This window comes from Sinocyclocheilus rhinocerous, unplaced genomic scaffold (assembly GCF_001515625.1).
Source record: "Sinocyclocheilus rhinocerous isolate Xijiao unplaced genomic scaffold, SAMN03320098_v1.1 scaffold2358, whole genome shotgun sequence".
Taxonomy (NCBI): domain Eukaryota; kingdom Metazoa; phylum Chordata; class Actinopteri; order Cypriniformes; family Cyprinidae; genus Sinocyclocheilus; species Sinocyclocheilus rhinocerous.
The window spans coordinates 415,100-436,514 of record NW_015627543.1 but is presented as its reverse complement, the minus strand read 5'-3'; the positions used below and the strand labels follow the sequence as shown (position 1 = coordinate 436,514).

Here is a 21,415-nt window from a genome sequence, read left to right as displayed (position 1 = left end):
GTCTGAGGGTCCTTTAGGTGCTTTTTTTTGCCAATTCCATGTGTGTTTTCATGTGTCTTCACTGAGAAGAGGATTGAGTTTGGCCACTCCACCATAAAGCCCAGATTGGTGGAGTGTTGCAGCGATGTTTGTCCTTCTGTAGGTTTCTCCCATCGACACATATGATCATGGAGCTCAACTAGAGTGACCATCATGTTCAGACAAGGCCCTTCTCCATCAATTGCTCAGTTTGGCCAGGTGACCAGCTCTAGGAAGAGTCCTGGTTGTTTCAAACTTCTTCCATTAACGGAGACTACATGCTTCTGTGAACTTTCAATGCTGCAGAAATTTTTCTGTACCCTTCCCCAGAGCTGTGCCTCGATACAATCCTGTCTCTGCGGTCTACAGACAATTCCTTGGACTTCATGACTTGGTTTGTGCTCTGACATGCATTGTTAGCTGTGGGACCTTATATAGACAGGTGTGTGCCTTGCCAAACCATGTCTAATTAACTGAATTTACCACAGGTGGACTCCAATCAAGTTGTAGAAACATCTCAAGGATGATCAGTGGAAACAGGATGCACCTGAGCTCAATTTTGAGTGTCGTGGCAAAGGCTGTGAGTACTTACTTATGTGTGATTTTTTTCTGTTTTTAATTTTCAAGAAATTTGCAAAGAGTTCAAACAAACTTTTTTAATGTTGTCATTATGGGGTATTGTTTGTAGCGTTTTGAGGAAAATAATGAATTTAATCCATTTTGGAATAAGCCTGTAACATAACAAAATGTGGAAAAAGTGAAGCACTGTGAATACTTTCCAGATGCACTGTAAGTAAACACTTGTAAAACCCAGGTGTCAATTTTGTTTAATGGAGTTATGATTTTCACTGGACTTTTGTTCATTCTGTCTGCAGTTCAAGTAAGTCCTGTTTCTGCCATCTCTAAACTGACAGCACACATCAGACTTTGATTTAGCCTACAGCTAACTAAACAAATGAGTTCTGATGACAGCAGTGTCAAATATCAAGTTAAAGAAGTTTACACAATTGCAGCTTGTTAGAAACTGCTCAACACTACGTATGTTTTAAGGCTAAATCTGTCTGAAAAGTCATGCAAATAAGGAAAGTCATTTAAAAATTAGCAATAGAAAGCATGAAATCCTATTTTTATTGATGTTATTCTGGGGTAGCCTTGTCTTTTAGGGCAACATAATTTAGTTTTTCTGTCTGAATCAACCGTTGTGTCATGAGCGAGCTCGTGCTGATATCTTGCAATGCTGTAATCCAGCTCTTTTGTAACAGCATTATTCCAGAATTTCAGCAGCTGTCATACATAACGACACACTTTGACAGCAGGAATATGATGATGGAGGAAATAGTAATACCACACCTTATCTGTGAAAGTAAGAGGTTTTACTCACCTTTGGAATAGAAGAATTTACTGGCATCTACAGTATTGTGCAACAAACCCTGTCCTTTCTCAATCTAAATGGCTATCAGGTTTGTTTGGTTTATTTTGCACAAGTAGCAGCACAGAATGAAAAAATCAAAAGGCAAATGTGACTTATCTGACGTTTTTATTTCCTGAGATTCTGATTTTACATCTCACAATTTTGAGTTGAGATCTTGCAAGTCTGACTTAATTTTTCACAATTATAATAAAGCAATAAGCTCCGCTTCGTGTTGTGCCTAACAACGCCACTTAGCTGTTATAAATTTACTGTAAACCACGGCTTCACGGGGCTTATTGCTTTTATACGATGGTTATTCCATATACGTAGTAAGGTTTCACAAAATAAAACGGAGCAAATAAAGTGTAATGATATTAATAAAAACGGTCTTCTTCCACCAAACAATGTAGTTCCTCAGAATCAGTTGTGGTTCCAACAAAGTGGTTGCCGAGCAACACAGAAGTAAACAAAGGTGTATGTTTGAGTAATTCACAACGGCTTCGAATGCGGCTCAGCCAATCAGAATCAAGGACCGGAACTCTCCGTTTTATAAGTATTTATTCATCACAATTATAATTTCTTACAAAATATAAGATGTTTTTCTTTGAATTCTGATTATAACATTTTGCAATTCAATATTTTTTCAGTCATTCTGCCCCCCCCAAAAAAAGTTTATAACTTTGTTTTATCTATAAGTTTATATCCATTTCTGAGTTCAGTTTACATTTCGTAATTACATCTCACAACTTTTTTTTCCTCTGAATTCTCAGGTTTATATTTCGCAATTCTGACTTTTTTTCTTCTTAGTCTTTTAAGTGCCGCCTACATGAATAAACATGTCTGCTTGGATAACAAAATTAGTTATTTCACAATACTGAGAAAACAGTTGTAACTTAAATAAAGTCAGAATTTAGTGATTTAAAAAAAGTCCCAATTGCTAGTTTATTTTTTTTAAGTACCATGGCAGAAACAGGATTCCCAGCGTTAACGGAGAACGTTCTGGCAAGATTCTCTCCAAGTTATGAATAAACGTTCTTCCAGTAATATAAACAGAACATTTGTTCGGTTGTCTGGTCTTTTATTAGTGTTTTTAAAATGTTAGCATAAAAACATGATCTGTACGTCATTAAAGGAATATATTTTTTTAACGGTTTAGTTCAGGGGTGCCCAAACTCGGTCCTGGAGACCGAGTTTGGGCACCCCTGGTTTAGTTGAATGTTCGTCTACCTTTTTTTTTTATTTTATTTTTTTTAAACCTCATAATACTAAGTTTAGAACATTGAAAAATAAAATTCCGATAATGTTTGTAAAATGGAATGTTCCCTTAATGTTCACATAACCAAGAAAAATGTTTTTAAGACATTTTAAAATTTGAAGTTTTGAACATTCAGAAATAATTGTCATAACGTCATGGGAACGCAAGCAAAACTTTCTTAGAACGGATTTTTGATCACTGGTTCCATACAAAACAGTAAGAAACAAAGCGTTAGAAGTGCTTTTGATGGTTAGAGCACGGTCACGCTCATTATTGAATAAACCCATTAGTGGATAACAAGTCGTCATGTGACCTCACGTTTGACATGTTTGATCAGTGCATTGTAGTAAAGCAAACCTATTAATTTTACTAGATCAAGCAGGTTGGAACAGTCAGCAAGGAAAACAAATCTTTAATTGCATGACATGTTTCTGACGTCAAGATGAAGTGTAATTGCAAATTCAAAGAAGTTTAATAGTTTTTCATTTCCAAACTTCCTTTAATGACTCATGAGCCATGACTCATTTTCATATAATTATCATTACACAGTTAAATCAAAGTATGGCTCTTCATCTTTTTAGGATATTAAAAATCTTTTTCTTTTTTTTTCCATTTTAATCTGAAGACATGAACAGGATTAGTTTAATTTGGGAGTCATAATCATAACACTTCAGGTTATAACCCAAATATTCCCCCTCTTTCAGCCGCTTTTCATCAGTTGAATCTGTGTCAGTGTGTCATTTGTTCCTTCACATGACTTAAGATTGTATTTAGTTATTGTACAAAAATGAATAATTTTCTTGTAAAATACGTTCTGTTCTATTATTCTGCCACACAACTCATGTTTTAGCAGACAATCGAGCTTTGTTCTCGTTCTTTCTCAACTTTTTAAAAATTTTATTTATTAGAAATTAATTTGTAATCATGAGTCTGTAATAATAATAAAAATTAATTTCCTTTAGCAGACACTTTTAAGCAATTCTATTGCTTTTAGCCATTTATTCATTTATAAAGCACTTTTCTTGCCCTATTTCCTTCTCGATTTCTGTATTTGTGCTATAGTGTTTATTTTTTATTTTTTTTTACAATTATCGTCTAGAATAATAATAAATAATAAAGTTGCTAAAATTCATTTACATTTATTAAGTAGACCCTTTTATTCACAATTTTATTGCTTTTAGCCATTTATTCATTTATAAAGCACTTTTCCTTATGTATCAAACTGAGGTCTCTGAGATATTTATGAAAAAAAAAAAAAAACTAACCAATAAATTAGTGCCCAGGGGTTTTCCTTGAATTAGTTTCACTCTTTAATCTTATTCTACATTTAATAATTGTTTGTGTAAACTTCTGATATTTTCTATACAACAGCAATCAATTCAAGCGTGTATTTCTTATGAAAAAAAAAAAAAAAACTAACCAATAAATTAGTGCCCAGGGGTTTTCCTTGAATTAGTTTCACTCTTTAATCTTATTCTACATTTAATAATTGTTTGTGTAAACTTCTGATATTTTCTATACAACAGCAATCAATTCAAGCGTGTATTTCTGATCTGCTGCCATTGAGAAGATGAATATGCTAATATGTGCATACACCAACCTGATTTGTAGACTTTGTTCCAGCTCATATACGATTATTAGTGCATTGTTTGATAAACGTCTTCGTAATTATGAATCTGACAGCGTGAGCCAGACTGTCCCACCTGTCCACAAACACTGGGCTCTTATCATACCAGACCGATGATAATAATTGCATGCTTCAGAAAATGAGAGGACACCCACACCTGTTCAGTTTCTTCATCCTAATCCCATTCATCCTCCCACTCTTTCACTCTTTTTAAGAAATGTCAAACAGGTTTCTCTTCTGTGTCATCTTATGTAAAACGTCCGAGGGCTTTATGGAAGCATGTTTAATGAATATTAATATGTCCATATGTGTGTATGTTTGTTATCTGGGTGTGAAGGTTGAAAAGGTTAGATATGCGTAATATAGGTATATCTATACATGTTAATATGCACACCATTTTATACTATAAAAAGAAAGAAAAGTGCATAAGTATGTGAAATGGGACACACCTTTTTTTTGCAGTTTTTTTTTTTGTTGACAACAGTGGAGCAGAAATAATGTACTTCACCTTGAAATGGATTGTAAATATATACGTTTGAGAACAGATGATAAAATACTTGTAACAACATCAGTAACAATGATTGTTATTAATAAAGTTCTATAAAACAAACAACTTTTTTTTAAATATTATTTTTATTGTATTTCCAGAGGCGTTCAAAATAGATAAAGCAATGCAATAAAATAAATCTCATTTAGAAATAATAAAACTAATAGACAAACAAACACCTAACTATTTTTACATATAAAACAGAGGCACTATTTAGACAAAGTGACAATTTCCAATAATGTCGTCAGTCACTAATTTTGACAGATAACTGAGGAAAAGACCAAGAAGTTTCAGATATTCTAATGAGATATTTATAAATACATAAAAATAAATAAAAGGAAAAACTAACTTTAAAAGTAAATACAATAAAAAAAATAATAAAAAAAATAACAATAATAATAAAATAAAAAAATTATAATAAAATAAAAAAAACACATTGAAAACACAGGAGTTATGGGAAATTAAAAAAGAGCCATTGGATTTTAACCAGTATCATCATTATTCACTTTTATCAGATGATAAAAAATGGTCTCTGAAAAACATTTGGTTCCGTCAACTACGTTTTATATTTTGTCTTCCACACACAAAGAAATGTTAATGTTCAAGAACTACTACTAATAAAAACAAACAGACAAATATTTATTTTATTTATTTGTACTTGCACTTTTATTATTATTATTATTATTATTATTATTATTATTATTATTATTATTATTATTATTATTATTATTATTATTATTATTATTATTATTATTATTATTATTATTATTATTATTATTATTATTATTATTATTATTATTATTATTATTATTTATAAGCATTCAGAAAGGAAAACAACAACAATAATGATAAAAATAATGCCATTTTAAAGCTTATTCTTGTTGAACAGACTTTTAATTGCTTTCAGGCTGCAGAAATGTATACATTGTTATGGCTTTTGGCTTGTGATTCATAGATTTTGAGCTGGTTCTGATGGTCTGTGATTCACTATGATTTGTATTTCCTGGAATATTTCCAGTTTAATAAGAGAAGGAAGAAATCTACTTTATTTCTACCTTTCCCTGAATGCCATTAATGTTGTTCATCAGAGCCTGTCGCCTCTTCCGTAGTGAAAAGGAGTGGCGACACACGGTTAAATAAGAGCTGTGAGCAGGTGCTTCAGTGACAAACATTCTTTGAATTCATCAGCGTGAACACGAGACGGTCTTTCAGATCACCTGAACTTCACACGCCAGACGCCTCAAACGCACAGGTAACACTGCATTACAAATACTTCATTATAAAACACTTTATAATACGTTTTCGTTATTAATTCATCATAAACATAATGCATAATTGATCAAAAGGTCATGATTTTCAAATATGCATATACTGAAAACATGAATCGCACCATTATTGCATTAAACTTTAAAGCAAAACGTTACAGGTGAATATGGCAAATGAAACTAAAACTTATACTAATACTTAATGCTAATACGATATTAGCTGACTGATAACTTTAAGAATTGCAAAAAATTTTTTTTGTATTCCAAGTTTTCTGAAATGTTTAAGAACGCAAATAATGCATTATCTAATTAAATGTGAACTTGCATAGATTTTTAGAAAATACATCTCGGATAAAGCCAGGTTCAAAAATGTTTTTTATTTTGTTGACATATTAGAGTCAAAGGCTTTTATAGAGGGGAATTTGAATAATTGTATCCCTCCATAAATCAGAAAATACCGTCTACAGCCAGAAAATGAATTTTCACTACGGTTTTATTAATAAAACAGTGTATAAAACCAGCCGAATGATGTATGAACAAACCCCTCTATAAAAATGTTCAGAATATAGACCGTAATAAAACTGTAAAACCTGGTGTATGTAAGTGCTGCTGAAGTGGAGAAAAAACTGCATTTAAAGAGAATTATAATTGAAATCTACAGATGCAAATAGAATATTTATGCAATAATAAAATCAGGTGAATGATATGAACAAACCCCTCAGTAAAAACTTTCAGAATACAGATTGGAGTAAAACTGTAAGTTTTTTAGTGTTCAGGTAATTTAAAGCCTTGGCAACATTCTTTTTAACATAATTAATATAAAACGGGTTTCACTTAGTTGGGCTATAAAACAGGATAATTAGAAATGTCAATGAACTTTGATTCATATATTTTAATATGAGCATGCATATTTAAATATGCATGAATTTGAGACCTATTTATTGCTCATTTAATAATGAAAGTTATTGTAGAACAGTTTTTCGCTCATTAATAACACTGTCAGATATGAGAGCAGATTGTTGTTTTTTTCATCGGTTTAGACATGATGAAGTGTCAGTTACAATAGCTGGGTGGTGTCATGTCATGTGTTTTTTTCAGGTGTAAGGTAAGAGGCGTCTTTGTTGGCAGTCTTTTGTGCAAGAACGATGTTAATGACTTGACATTTAGTGTCAAGTTTAGGGAGGTGATGAGTGTCAAAGAAGCTAGAAAGTCTTGATAATGATTTTATAAGTGTACAATTAAAGGCTGGAATACATTAATTGACTTGTAAAACTCAAACTCACGCAGAAACAAATGGCTTGTTGCTAGGAGATGCGTGACAAATGAAAACCGTGTGTTCTAAAATCAGCTCAAAGAGAGAGGAGTGTTGTTCTGATACAGTGTTTGAATACTAGCACTTAAAGAGTTTGGATGCATTCATTGATTCTTTATTGTGACCATTTTCCATTTGTTAGAATAAAAGTAAAGTCATGAAGACTCGTTAAGAAACTTCATGAGATGCATTCTGGGAACAATAGTTGAGCCAGATGGAGAAGGAAGTGTCATTTACTAAAGTTCAGCATTGCAAAGAAATTCATATGTTGATATTTGTCCATAAAATTAAACTTTAAAGGTGTGTTAGCAAAAGCATTTGGGTCAAAGGATTGTTGATCTTGACAAATGTAAATTCGATCATGTTTGTCCAAATGTTTTACTGCTAGTGTATGTATTTTATGAGTCAAGATCTAATGCAATCCTATCAAAACCTATCAAATGTAAAACTGAAATTAAATACAAAGGTGTGGTATTTATTCATTTAGCAGAAACTTCAATCCAACGCAACTAATCTTATTTTTTTTTTACCGTATATAATTTTCAATTGTAAAGTGAATTATAAAAATTTATAATTATAAATATATTCATATTATTTATTTATTACCTTCATTTATATATTAGATCTTATTTATTTATATTTATTTAGCTATTTATTTTGAATTCTATTTATTAATATTTTATTTAATATTAAATGGAAGGATATGAAATTTAAATAAATGAATATATTTATGTATTATAATTCTATTAATTTTATTTAATAGTTATTTATATTTGAATTAATTTGACTTTTTATTAATGTATGTGTTATAATTTAATTAATAATTTTATTGAAATGTGTTTATTTTATTAGAATTTATTGATTTACTACTTTACAATTTACTTATTTATTTATTTATTCCCTTATATATTTCAGGCTGCTTGTAGAAATGTCTAGTTCTAACCCCAACACCACTGGAGGTCCGAGTGCCAGCACTCCTGCAGCTGTGCCTACGACCCCGTCTGCATCTGGGACATCAGCTGCTTCAGGTGAGAAGGAAAAAGAGGGAGGCTCATTTGCATTAAAAAATACAAGTTCTTTAAGTTTAATTTAGAAAGTTTTTTTATGTTTAAAATATGCATACATAAACAAAACCTCATTGTGCAAAAGAATGAAAATGTATAAAACAGCATTTTATTTGGGTCCACTATTGCTGGAAAACACTAAGATTTGATGCTCTAAGTTAGATGATCTTGGGTCCGTATATCTGAACGTTTTCTCTCTTCTTCTCAGACAAGCTTCTGATGGTTCGTTCGGTCGACCTCCTGAAATCCAAGGATGGGCAGAACCGGCTCGAACATCACACAGACGCTTACTTCAGCGACAAGCTGATCGTCCGCAGAGGCCAGACCTTCCAGATGTGGGTCGAGTTCTCCAGACCCTTCAATCCGAAATCAGACAAACTGCAGCTGCTGCTTAAGTTAGGTGAGAGAGCCGCGTTCACAAAACCTGTTTGACAAGTCTTTTTTGTGTTTTGTTTGTTCTATTTAATCTCACAAGGAGCTCAGAAATGACTCATTTCACCTTTAAAATGATCCGTGAGTATTTCATTTGACACATTCTAACAAGTCAAACATCTCCGCAGATGACAGACTCAAGCCTGGACTTTTTGCTGTTTGTTTTGAGTTTGTTTAGTGAATATTTTTCACGATTACTGCATCCCATCCTTCTCATTCCCACCGGACACACCTCTGATAGTGTGTTTCTTTGCATAATTAGATCTAGGGACGTGTTGAGCAACATTTTTCTTAGAATCAAAATCACCATTAAACTCATAGAAGAGCAGAACTGAAATCAGAATGAAATCAGCATCAGAAGATTACAAAATCAGGGGTATTATAGGGGTATTGCATATTAAATAAAAACATTAAAAAAAAACTTGAATAATTTGAAATAACATAACAAACTGGAATAAAATGAAATATTACAAAATTATTTATTTTATTTCAGATAGTTGGTAAGTCAACATTTCTCGTTTTCATTAGTTTAACTTGCTGTAGCTACTAAAATATCTAAAACTAAAACTGAAACAAAAATGAATAAAAACTATATAGACATTTAAAAGTAATAAATTATAAAATGATAAAATGACTAAAACATAAAATAAAGTAAAAATAAAAAAACGAATTCAAGAAATGAATAAAACTATAATAGTAAAATTCCCTGAAAATAATCAAAGGTTTCAAAATCTGAATTAAATCAGAATCGGAAATAAAAATCAGTATCAGAAGAACAACTTGAATCAAAAATCAATAATCAGTGCATATCAGACGCATAATAGAAATTCAGAATTAAAATTACACAATCATTAATAAAAAAAAATAAAAAATCAGAACCAAAATCATAATCAGATAAGGTGTATTTAAAATTGATTTTAACTTGTTTTGTTGGATTTTTTTTTTTTTGTTGAAATTCTTTCTGTACTCAACCGTCATTCATAAAACATAAACATGCAGTGGCTACGGAAATGAAATCATGTTTTTTGTCAATGTTTTTCATACGGAGTCTGATGCATTAGCATTGTTCCAAAGACAGAAAGATGCCCAGACATTCTGACTGTTAGTTCAATTATCTTGCTCTTTATTCAGAAGAGAAGAACTGACAGATGAATCTAGTCATTCGTGATGGATGTGAGTCATGAAGTAGTTGGGTTTGGGCCAGGACTAGTTATTATGTAACCTAATCCAGCTGCTCCTTGAGTCTCCTTTATGAATGGATCTCCAGCTGAGTCACTGACAGATGATTTGATTAAAATAAATCATTAAAACGCTGTTCATCTTATGTTTCCACATCTTTGTTGTGTTTTTGACACAGATTCCATCTTCAGCAGTAATCCAGGGATTCGCATCTCTGTCCCGTTAGTGGATGTCCTGGAAGACAGCCGCTGGGAGATGAAGATCGTGGAGCAGAAAGACAAACGCGTGCGGCTGGCGGTCAACACTCTTCCCACCGCCTCCATCGGCCGCTACAAGGTGACCGTCGAGTCTTTCTCCCAGAGGGGCAGACTGCTGTTCCCCTGCACCCCAAACGACATCTACATGCTCTTCAACCCCTGGTGTGAAGGTACGGAGTCAACAGAAGATGATCACACTCGTTTTCCCCTTATTTACATTAATGACGTAACCACATCGATCTGTCTCTCCGCAGATGATCCCGTGTTTCTGGATAATGAAGCGGAAAGGAAAGAGTATGTTCTGAATAGCATGGGCAGAATTTACTACGGAACCGAGCAGCAAATTGGAGCCAGAACGTGGAATTTTGCCCAGGTGTGGAAACACAATTCCATTGTAGAGAGTGAAATTTATTTATTTATTTATTAGGGATGTCCCTATCAGGTTTTTTGTGCCCCGATACGATCCGAGTCATTGAATATTGAGTATCTGCCGATACAGAGTCCCGATCCGATACTTGTATGTTCCTATAGGAATGTATGTTTGGTGCACACTTCAGGTACATTAAAGTTATTAAAATTAATCCAATGTATACAGAGTTGTGCAGAGTAAAAATACTATATAATATAATATAATATAATATATTTAATCACAAGACACACTCTCTCTCTCTATGCACACACTATATTAAGACATTGGTAGATGTAAACGTTACAATGGTAGAAATGGTAAACAAACTGTGGTCACAATTATGAATATGGGACTGCTGATATAAAACTCTTGTATTTTTTTTTTTTATGCACAATAAGCAGAATAATTGCAACATGGTCATCCTTGAGATCGGCTGGGGACATCCCTATTAATTTAATTAATTAATTAATTTATTTATTTAGCAATAGTTTTATCAGTTTGAACCGATTCGATAATTATACAATTCTACTGTCATGGTTATGGACTTTTTCTTGTTTTATTCTGTTCCTGCCCTGTTTAGTTCTTGTCTCTCTAGTTTCTGATCTTGTCATTAGTTTCCTCGGTTGCACATTAGTTTCAGGTGTGTCTTTATTAATTGACCCATTATATATAATCCCTGTTTTGTTCTGCTGTCTGCTGGTTATTTGCTTTACAATTGTGAAAGCTACGTTTGCGATTCTCCTGTGTTTCTTCTTAATGGATTTATTATTAAACGGCTATTTTTGGATAATACTCCCTCGATGTGCGCTTATTATTGCACTACACGTAATATGTGTTGTTGTTATTATTATTATTATTATTACTAATAATTTGCAATTGTTGTATAAGTTTGAACAGATTCTATTACCATCTGTAATTCTGTTACTGTTATTATTTCTGTTATTAATATCGTTGTTGTTGCTATTATTTATTATTATTATTATTATTATGCAATTGTTTTATCCGTTTGAGCAGATTCTATTAACTATAGTTCAATTATTATAATTTCATTATTAATATTATTATTGTTGCTGCTGTTGTTAATTTGCAATTGTTTTAACTTGTTATTGTTTTGCAATTATTATTATTACTATTGCTATTATTATTACTGTTGTTGGCTTTTGCATTATTATTATTTTTATTTTTTTATTTTTTTATTATTATTGCTGTTATTAATATGCTTTTTATCAGTTTCAATCAGATTCTATGATTATTTATGATTCTGTCTTTACGAAAATTACTTCCATTATTATCGGTTCCATTATTTTTATATTTATTTCTCATTTGTTTGATCAGTTTGAACAGGACATCCTGGAAGCGTGTCTGTTCCTGCTGGAGAAGGGTCAGGTCGCTATGACCGAATGGAGAGATCCAGTGATCGTGTCCAGAATGGTCTCTGCTCTGGTGAGTCGCATTCACATGACATCGACATACGTTCATAAGAAATCATGAATATGACACGGATTTGAGAAGGTGAATTACAGTCGACAGTATGTGGTAGCTTTAGGTTCATAGGAATCTATCTTTTTCAAGACAGTACATGTTGAACAGCAGAGCCGGTGCTTGTTTGTTTACAGAAGCACATGCTTTCTCTTTCATCGAAACACACATTCTCCTCTGTCTCATCTGGCACAGTTCCAAACATCATTAGTGTAGAGATATGTCCTTTAATTCTACACTTCTGAATTAATGGATATAGAACTGCAAAAAGGTTTAAGTCACATTTTACCTTTGCAGTCTCACTTTTTTAAGATTTGTTACAAATTTCTTACATAATCAATCTACAACATAAACACTGTGAAAAAACAGCTGTGTTAAGTGATGAAAGTATAATAATCATATAACAAATATACACACACTGCTGTTTAAAAGTTTGTGGTCGGTAAGATGTTTTTAATGTTTTTGAAGTCTTTTCTGCTCAACGAGGCTGCATTTATTTGATAAAAAATACTGTAAAAACAGCTGTTTTCTGTGTGTGTTTTAAAATAGAATTTATTTCTGTGATGCGCAGCTGTATTTTCAGCATCATTACTCCAGTCTTCAGTGTCACATGATCTTCAGAAATCATTCTAATATGCTGATTTGCTGCTCAAGAAACATTTCTGATTATTATCAATGTTGAAAACGGCTGTGCTGCTTAATATTTATTAGAAACCGTGATACGTTTTATTTTTCAGGATTCACAGATTAATAGAAAGTTCAAAAGAACAGTACTTATTCGAAATAGTAAAGACACTTATGTTAAAAAGGATTTCTGTCACTTTTAAACCTTTTGATGTATCATTGCTAAATAAAAGTATTAATATATTTTTATAAAATTTATTGAACAAACTTTTGAACAATAGGGTAAATTGAATTAAAAAAGGGCAATAAAGAACATTTTGATGTTAATTTTTAGAAGTTACATTTACAGAAATCTGCTTGATTGATCTTTTCATAAACATTTGTCAGTAAGTATAAAAATAACAGTAAAAGATAATGGTCATCCTCTTTTGATTTACTATTGTTATATATTAAAAAAAAAAAATTTAAATTAAATAATGTCCACAACAACAGTTCAGTCTTTATACAATATATTCTTCGCATAATCATTAAAAAAATTATATTGATTTGGTTTAATCATTTCCTGCGTTCTCACATCTTTCCTGACATTTTAAGAAGGAACTTTGAGGAACAGAAAAGTAAGATACATGATTCAAGAGATTTTGAAAAGCTTTTCTGTTCTTCTGTGACAGGTGAACTCCAATGATGACCGAGGTGTGCTGATGGGTAATTGGTCAGACAGCTTTGAAGGCGGGACGACTCCCACTGCCTGGAGCGGTAGCGGCGACATCCTGAGACGGTATTACAAAAGCTCAGGGAAGCCTGTCAAATTTGGCCAGTGCTGGGTCTATGCGGGAGTCACCACATCCGGTACGTTTGGATATGTTTTTATCACTGTCAGCAGTCAGAAAAAAAACTATTTCACCATGTTATTAGGAGTAAAAATCAGTGTGAATGATATATGAACAAACCCCTCTGTAAAAATCTTCAGAATATAGAGAGGAATAAAACTGCTAAGTTTTGTGTTTGTAAGTGCTGCTGAAATGGAGAAAAAACTTTTGAAGGTGTGTATTGTAATTGAAATCTGCAGCCGCAAATTGATAAACTGATACAAAATAAACACATAATCATTCTACTAGTCTAAAGGAGAATTCTGTTTAAAAAAAAAAAAAAAGAAAACCTATGAAATTTGGCAGAAAGTTTGAAAGTAACAGTAAAAGATTATAGAGAAAAAAAAATCTATGTTTTTAGGAATAAAATGCTACTTAAACCAGTGTGAATGATATATGAACACACCCATCGGTAAAAACCTTCAGAATATAGAGAGGAATAAAACTGCTAAGTTTGGTGTATAAAAGTGCTGCTGAAATGGAGAAAAAAACTCTTTAAAGATATGCATTGCAATTGAAATCTACAGAAGCAAATAGATAAAGTGCAATAAAATAAACACTTAAAAGTATATTTTAGATGTTTTCTTTTCACTAATCTTAAATGAAACATGTTATGGAAGCAAAAAACATGAAAAACAATATTTTTTTCTTTGTAGTGTCTTGCCTTAAGCTGTTGACCTTCAGGGCAACTCCAACACTGTGTTTGCAATTTTTGCACCACTTACAGTTCAGAGTTTATATAGATCTTTTAGTAATGTTTTTTCCATTTCTCTCTCAGTGTTGAGATGTCTTGGTATTCCCACCCGTTGTGTGACCAACTTCAGCTCCGCTCACGACACAGACCTTTCCTTGACCACAGACATTTATCTTGATGAGAAACTGGAGCTTATCAAAGACGAGACCAGCGATTCTGTCTGGTATGATAACAACCATCACCTCTTAAGTTCCTTTTACTGTAATGTCATTAGTGTCAGGTTCATGTTATACTTGGCCTCTCTGATCAGTAAAATTTATGCTCGGAAAATTTTAAATACAATTTTCATTAGTGACAGTTCTCAAATACAGCAATCATTACTGACACTTTACATTAATATGGCACCAGGGTTATTATAGTTAACTAAAACTAAAACCACTTGAAATAAAACAAACGTTAAAGAAATAACAAACTTATTTTATTTCAGTTAGTTGCCAAGGCAACATTTCTAATTTTCTTTTAGTTTAACTTTAAGTACTAAAATAACATAGTGACAGTTCTCAAATACAGCAATCATTACTGACACTTTACATTAATATGGCACCAGGGTTATTATAGTTAACTAAAACTAAAACCACTTGAAATAAAACAAACGTTAAAGAAATAACAAACTTATTTTATTTCAGTTAGTTGCCAAGGCAACATTTCTAATTTTCCTTTAGTTTAACTTTAAGTGCTAAAATAACTAAATAAGTAATGAACAATACAAATAAACAAATTTAACAAAAGAAGACAAAAGAAATAAAAATGAAACAAATTTATAGACATGTTTAAAAAAACTAATGCAATGACAAAACACAACAAATTTAACAAAACTTTAAATAAATGTAAAATGAAAATGAAAAAAAAAAAAATCCAAATTTTTACAAAAACCATAATATATTAATGACATTGAAAACAATAAAGGGACACTAAAGTGTTATATACAATTTTATTTTAAAGTATTGGAGGTAGAATTGTTTTGGGGGGGGGAATTAATAAATATGTTTAATAAACTAATGTTTAACAAAAACTTAACCTAGCATGAAAAATAACTAGTTTTGGATAGCTTTATTTCTTGGAATTTCATGGAATATAGAATGCATCAGTTTTTTAATTGAATATTTAATGTTAATATGTTTTGTGCATTTGATTTTTGTTTATTTAATTGTGTGTGTGTGTGTTTAAAAAAAATTAACAACACAAAATCACACAAATCAGTGTTGGGAAAAAAGAAATGCTCTGAAAGTATTTAGTTTGAGGTTGATGGTTATGATTTTCTGAAGGTAAAGGGCCTCATTTCACTGTCTATTTGTTAAAAAGAGTTTCAATCCCTGTTTTAGTCAATGCCTGTTCAAGTGTATTTTTGTAAATTGGCGACTAACAATAAACTCTCATGTTGGCTGTGTTTCTCTGTAGGAACTTCCACGTGTGGAACGAGTCCTGGATGACCCGGCAGGACCTCCCGGCGGGTAACGGTGGGTGGCAGGTGGTGGACGCGACCCCTCAAGAGCTTAGCCAGGGTTCATACCGCTGCGGTCCCACCCCCGTCTCCGCCGTCCGCAACGGACAAGTCGACCTGAAATTCGACACTCCTTTCGTCTTTGCCGAAGTGAGCGCTTCATACAAACCTCTTTTCACCCTCATTTGTGTCTGACGACATTTCATACTTTGCATTTTTAATTTGAAGTCAAAACATCTACTGAATGACTGAATTGGTTTCACTGTGCGTCTCAGGTGAACAGTGACAGAATCTACTGGCAGAAGAAACCTGATGGAAGTTTGAGTCAGGTTCATGTGGAGAAGAACTCCATCGGTCAGCACATCAGTACTAAAGCTGTGGGATCTGATGCACGCGTGGACATCACACACCTCTACAAATATCCAGAAGGTAACAAAACAAATACATCTGGCCCAAAACCTAGAGCTGCCTTCCTAGAAAGCATTTTAAGGCATTATAGACATGCTCCTGATGGATATTGTTCCTTATTTTCATGCAAATTCTGAATGATATCTGCCGATATTGATATCGATAGTTTGATTTTTCTTGAGGAAAAAATCTCTCCCAGCTAATGCTGTAAAATATACCGTGAACCCTCTCATTTGGTACATTGCTATAATATTAGAGGTTAAAATGAATCCCAACTATTACATTAAACTGTTATTTATTTTCAGATATAATTATTACTCTCAAATACAACTGACATTTCTGAAAGGTCACTTGCACATATGGTAGTTTCATAAACACGTAATTGTCTTCATGACAAATTTATTCAAACATACACATAATTAACAGTGATAAATTGAGTGACATTCTGTATTGTATTGTATCTTTCAACCTTCCAATGTTCATTCATGTTTAAGCGCTATAAGTTGTGTTAAAGTGGAAGATACTCGCGCTCCGTGCTGCCGTTTAAACTGAAGCTGCCACAGTGATGTGTTACACCACATTTAAGAGCGAATGGCATGCATTGTTTGAATTTTGTGATAAAATGGACATAATTTGAAAGCTGAGCACAACACACAACATTTCTTGAGCACAAGAAATCAGATAAGATTCACGATAAGTGCTCCGAAGTCCCGATCTGAATTAAAAGATTTGCCAACCATCTCCGAAGTACCGATCTGAATAATGATTCGTAAGCCAACATTTCAGTTTGGGACTTCAGAGCATGTATCACGGATCTTTCAATTTGTACAATTATTCGCGAACCCACTCTTAAGTTCTAATGTAAAGCAAATGATTCTCGAACCCGCTTCGTTTCGACGCAAATCAAATGATTTGTGATACGCGATCCGAAGTCCAAGTCTGAATCAAATGATTCGTGATAAGTGCTCCGAAGTCCCGATCAAAATGATTTGTGATCCATGTTGTCCTGATCTGACTCGAAAGATTCATGAACCCGCTCCAAAGTTCCGAACTAAATTATTTAAATGATTCGATCTTTAAATGATTTGCGATGTGCGATTGGAGCGCTTCGAAACGGAATCCTTTTGCAACGCAATGGTTTAACTGATTCAGAGTTTCGAAAAGTTCTGATCACTACGTGCTTTTCATTGCAAGCAACGTCGAAATTTGAAAATTAATAGCTCTTTTAAACTGTTTTTGCTAGTAAATAGCTTGAAATCAATTACCAAAGTCACGAGTTCGAGAATTGGTTTGTCTGTTCTTCCGCCTTTTGCACTTGCAGCCATGTTTACTCGACACTGTCTGTAGTACTACTGGCTTAGCTCGCTAGTTTTATAAGATTAATTTAAATAAGCTAAAAAAGTTTACAGTGTCTACTAATAAAATATCAATATTTCCATTCCGAAGATAAACCCGAAATATCCAACACAAATCTACGAACATATTTAGGTGAGGTAACCGGTTTACTAGTGAAACACTCCATTAATATGACAAGCTGCAGCTCAAAATACATGTTAGATGGGAACATTGTGCATTATGATCGACTTTGTAGCTTAATTCACTATTGCTTTAAATAGTTTGACCACTGCAATTCAGTTGGTAACAGTCAAGTGGATAGAATTCAGTCATCTCATCCCATTGACGTGAATGTTAAATTTATTATATTGTAATAAATATTTGAGAAATTATTGTTGTATATGTTTGTATTAGTCTAGAGTGATAGTCAATGTAAAAAGAGCAAATAGGAGAAGCAGATGAACACAAAACAGCTAGGGTGAAGGTTTGATTTTGACATTGACACAATAAAATATAGCAACTCACACTCCTCTTTACTGTCTGTTCATGTCCATCAGGTTCAGAGGAGGAGCGCATAGCTGTGGAAACGGCCAGTCGTTTCGGCTCCAAGCCGACTTTGTATCCGTCGCCCACCGTCAACGACGTGAGTATTGAGATCGTCATGGATGGGGCAGGACCTCGTATCGGTGGAGACGCCAAACTCTCCATCGTCCTGAAGAACACAAGCTCAAAGCAGCGCACGGCCAGTCTGCTGTATGAGGTGATGGTCATGTACTACACTGGAGTGCTGAAAGACACAGTGAAGAAAGACCGGATTCCTATTGACCTTAAACCGCAAGAGAGTGAGTGGAGTCTGACAATTAAACAGTCCCATCACAGATTTTTTTCTGGTTATTGTGCCTCAGTGTTTGAATCAGTAGCTGCTTTTGTCAAAAATCACTTGATGATGAGACCTGCTTGCAGTTGGTATTCAGATTTCATCTACAAATTGTACCTTTAGACCCTTAAAAGGGCCATCTTTGTGCCTTACTTACCCTTAAAAGGTGCATATTTTAGTCCCTTAGAGTCATAACATGTACTATTAAGGTACTACAATGAACTTTTTAGGTGCAAACAAGATATAAAGATGTCCCTTTCAGGGTACTTCTCCAGTGACAAGCTGTGGTTCTCCTAATGGTACAATATTTGAGATTGTAGTAATGCTTATTTTTAATTAGAGCTGCAAATCAATTCATCGTGATTAATCGCATTCAAAATGAAAGTTTATGATTGCATACTATGTGTGTGTACGGTGTATATTTATTATGTATATATAAATACACACACATGTAAAATATTTGTATGTATGTATTTTTATACTTTTTTTTGTAATTTATATTATATATAAATGTAAATATTTTATATATAAATCGAACACATTTTTCCTTAATATATACATCTGTGCGTGTGTGTGTATATATATATATATATAGTACGTAAACCAAACTTTTATTTTGAGTGGAATTAATCACGATTATTCATTTTGCAGCTTTATTTTTAATAGAATTTGAAATTAGATCCGGATGAACAGGATCTTGAACTATCTGACTGACCTGATATGTATTTACTAATTTAAATTATATGTGAGTGTGGGGGCGATGAAACCTTCATTGCAGACTTAACGTTTTTACATATATATATATATTTTTAAGTGTTTCTTACACGTATTGAAAAAATTTAACATGATTAATCGGTCACTCTTATGGGCAGTGAGCAAAGAGGAGGAAACCTGTAGTGGAGTTCTGTGCAAAATGACAAGTAGTTCTCATTATAATTGTTTTATCATTGTCATTAATATCATGCTCCTTTGTCTCCCTTCAGCCAAGACTATTCCTTGGACTCTGCAGTATAACGAGTACATGAACCATCTGGTGGACCAGGGCGCTCTGATGCTCACGGTCACCGGTCGGGTCAATCAGACCAAACAGATTCTGGCCACACAGTTGAACTTCAGACTGCGCACACCAGACCTCATCATCACAGTACGTCAATGAGACACTAGTCTTGATTTGTGATGCATCATAACTAGTGCTGTCAAAATTAGCACATTAACGCAGGCGATTTGCCTGTATCATTTCATATTAAAGAGCGAATAAAACTACGAGCATGCGTGTCAGATCCACGTCACGTTCAGCAGCGGCAGCTCTTAAAGTAATAGCAGCCATATAACCTAATAACCCAGCTGCTGTGATGTCTGTTAATCAAAGAACAAAAGAAAAAAAAAAGAGGAAATCAATAACATTTGTAGCTTTAAGGATTCATATATTTAATTTAGAATTTAGTGTTGATAACTATTCAATTTCTGTATATTTCCTACTTGCTGAAGGGCACAGGTAAATGTGACATTTATTAAAATGGGTTTATGTGAAGATTGTTTTACGTTCACTTAAATTAGAAGTTATTTTTTAAAGTCTAATAAATGTTAAAATTGATAGCTCTTAAGTATACTGTAATGTTAAATGGCTATTTATGGAGGGGGGAAAGAGTAATTTCCTAGAGACATCAGTAGTTTTGGTATCCGTGATACTCGCCTTCAGTCATAAAAATAAGATGCCATTAAATAAATATTAAAAAATACTGTCTTTGTGTTTTCTACATTAATTTGAAGATTGAACGTGAAGTTATTGCAATATAAAAGTATATTTAAAAACTATGGATTAATCACAATTTAAGAGAAAATGTGCAATTAATTAGTTATTTTTAATCGATTGACAGCACTAATCATAACAGTAGTACATATGACTTGTGCACTATATTCCATGTCTTCTAAAGTCACGTGATTGTTTGTGTGAGGAAAATCTGTTTCTCATTTAATTCTACATCCATTGATTGTGTTTGTACTGTTTCAGCCTCTAGAGGACGCTGTGGTGGGTAAAGAGTTGACAGTCAAGATCACGTTCCAGAACCCACTGTCACAAGTATTGAAGAACGTTTTGTTCCGTATAGAGGGGTTGGGAATGCAGAGCATCAGAATGATCGAACATGGGTAAGACTTTCAGTGTTTAACAGCATTTTCATTTCAGGTGTGATGTGTTGTTTATGGTTAAAAACAGAGGTGTATAGTAACAGTACTACATCAAATATGATAAACTGTGTTTAAAGAGTAAAAGGCTTCCAGTAAGATTATATTCTGGTTCTGTCTGTCAGTGATGTGGAGAAGCTTGAGACGGTTACACTGATGGAGAAGTTTGTTCCTACCGTCTCCGGCTCTCAGAAGCTCCTGGCATCGATGGACTGCCGTCAGCTTACTCAAGTACATGGATTTGCTGATATTGTGGTGAAACCAGAGTAAAAAAAAAAGCACTATCAGTGTAAAGCTTTCTAATGCTCTCTGTTTACTTGAGTGTTAACTTTAATATACTAATTTATATGAAACTGATGCAAGTCAACAATAAAGATCCTCCTTGTTCATATTTTGTCTCTCTGTACTAATGTTTATGTGAGCAGATGGTCATGAACTGAAGTCATTCTCTAATGTGTATTTGCATAATAATGGGGAAGTTAATTTTTTATTTAATTCACAAGCAATATTGTCTTTATTCAGATGCGGTTATATAAAGAAAAATCAAGAATCACACAATTTTACATGTAATTCCATGTTAACAGCTGGAGATGGGAAAGAAAATGTCTTCAGTAATTTCTTTACAAAGTAACATGCACAATTATCTGGAAATGTAGCATTTTATGTTG

At 33.1% G+C, this 21,415-nt stretch overlaps 1 protein-coding gene and 1 long non-coding RNA gene across 2 annotated transcripts; both read left to right on the top strand.

Moving 5' to 3' along the window:
- Positions 1 to 509: 509 nt before the first annotated feature.
- On the top strand, positions 510 to 8,401 carry LOC107730728 (uncharacterized). The gene is made up of 3 exons (XR_001638711.1): positions 510 to 598; positions 5,968 to 6,110; positions 8,351 to 8,401. It is a non-coding gene; the product is annotated as an uncharacterized LOC107730728 (long non-coding RNA).
- Positions 8,402 to 8,429: 28 nt separating this feature from the next.
- Positions 8,430 to 21,138, top strand: LOC107730683 (protein-glutamine gamma-glutamyltransferase K-like). Its single transcript, XM_016541560.1, has 13 exons — positions 8,430 to 8,463; positions 8,708 to 8,899; positions 10,289 to 10,537; positions 10,622 to 10,740; positions 12,112 to 12,219; positions 13,551 to 13,728; positions 14,527 to 14,665; positions 15,901 to 16,093; positions 16,219 to 16,372; positions 18,244 to 18,528; positions 19,547 to 19,707; positions 20,575 to 20,711; positions 20,873 to 21,138. The coding sequence occupies exons 2-13, from the start codon at positions 8,719 to 8,721 to the stop codon at positions 21,015 to 21,017; spliced, it is 2,049 nt and encodes a 682-aa protein (XP_016397046.1). The 5' UTR covers positions 8,430 to 8,463; positions 8,708 to 8,718; the 3' UTR covers positions 21,018 to 21,138.
- The last annotated feature ends 277 nt before the right edge of the window (positions 21,139 to 21,415 follow it).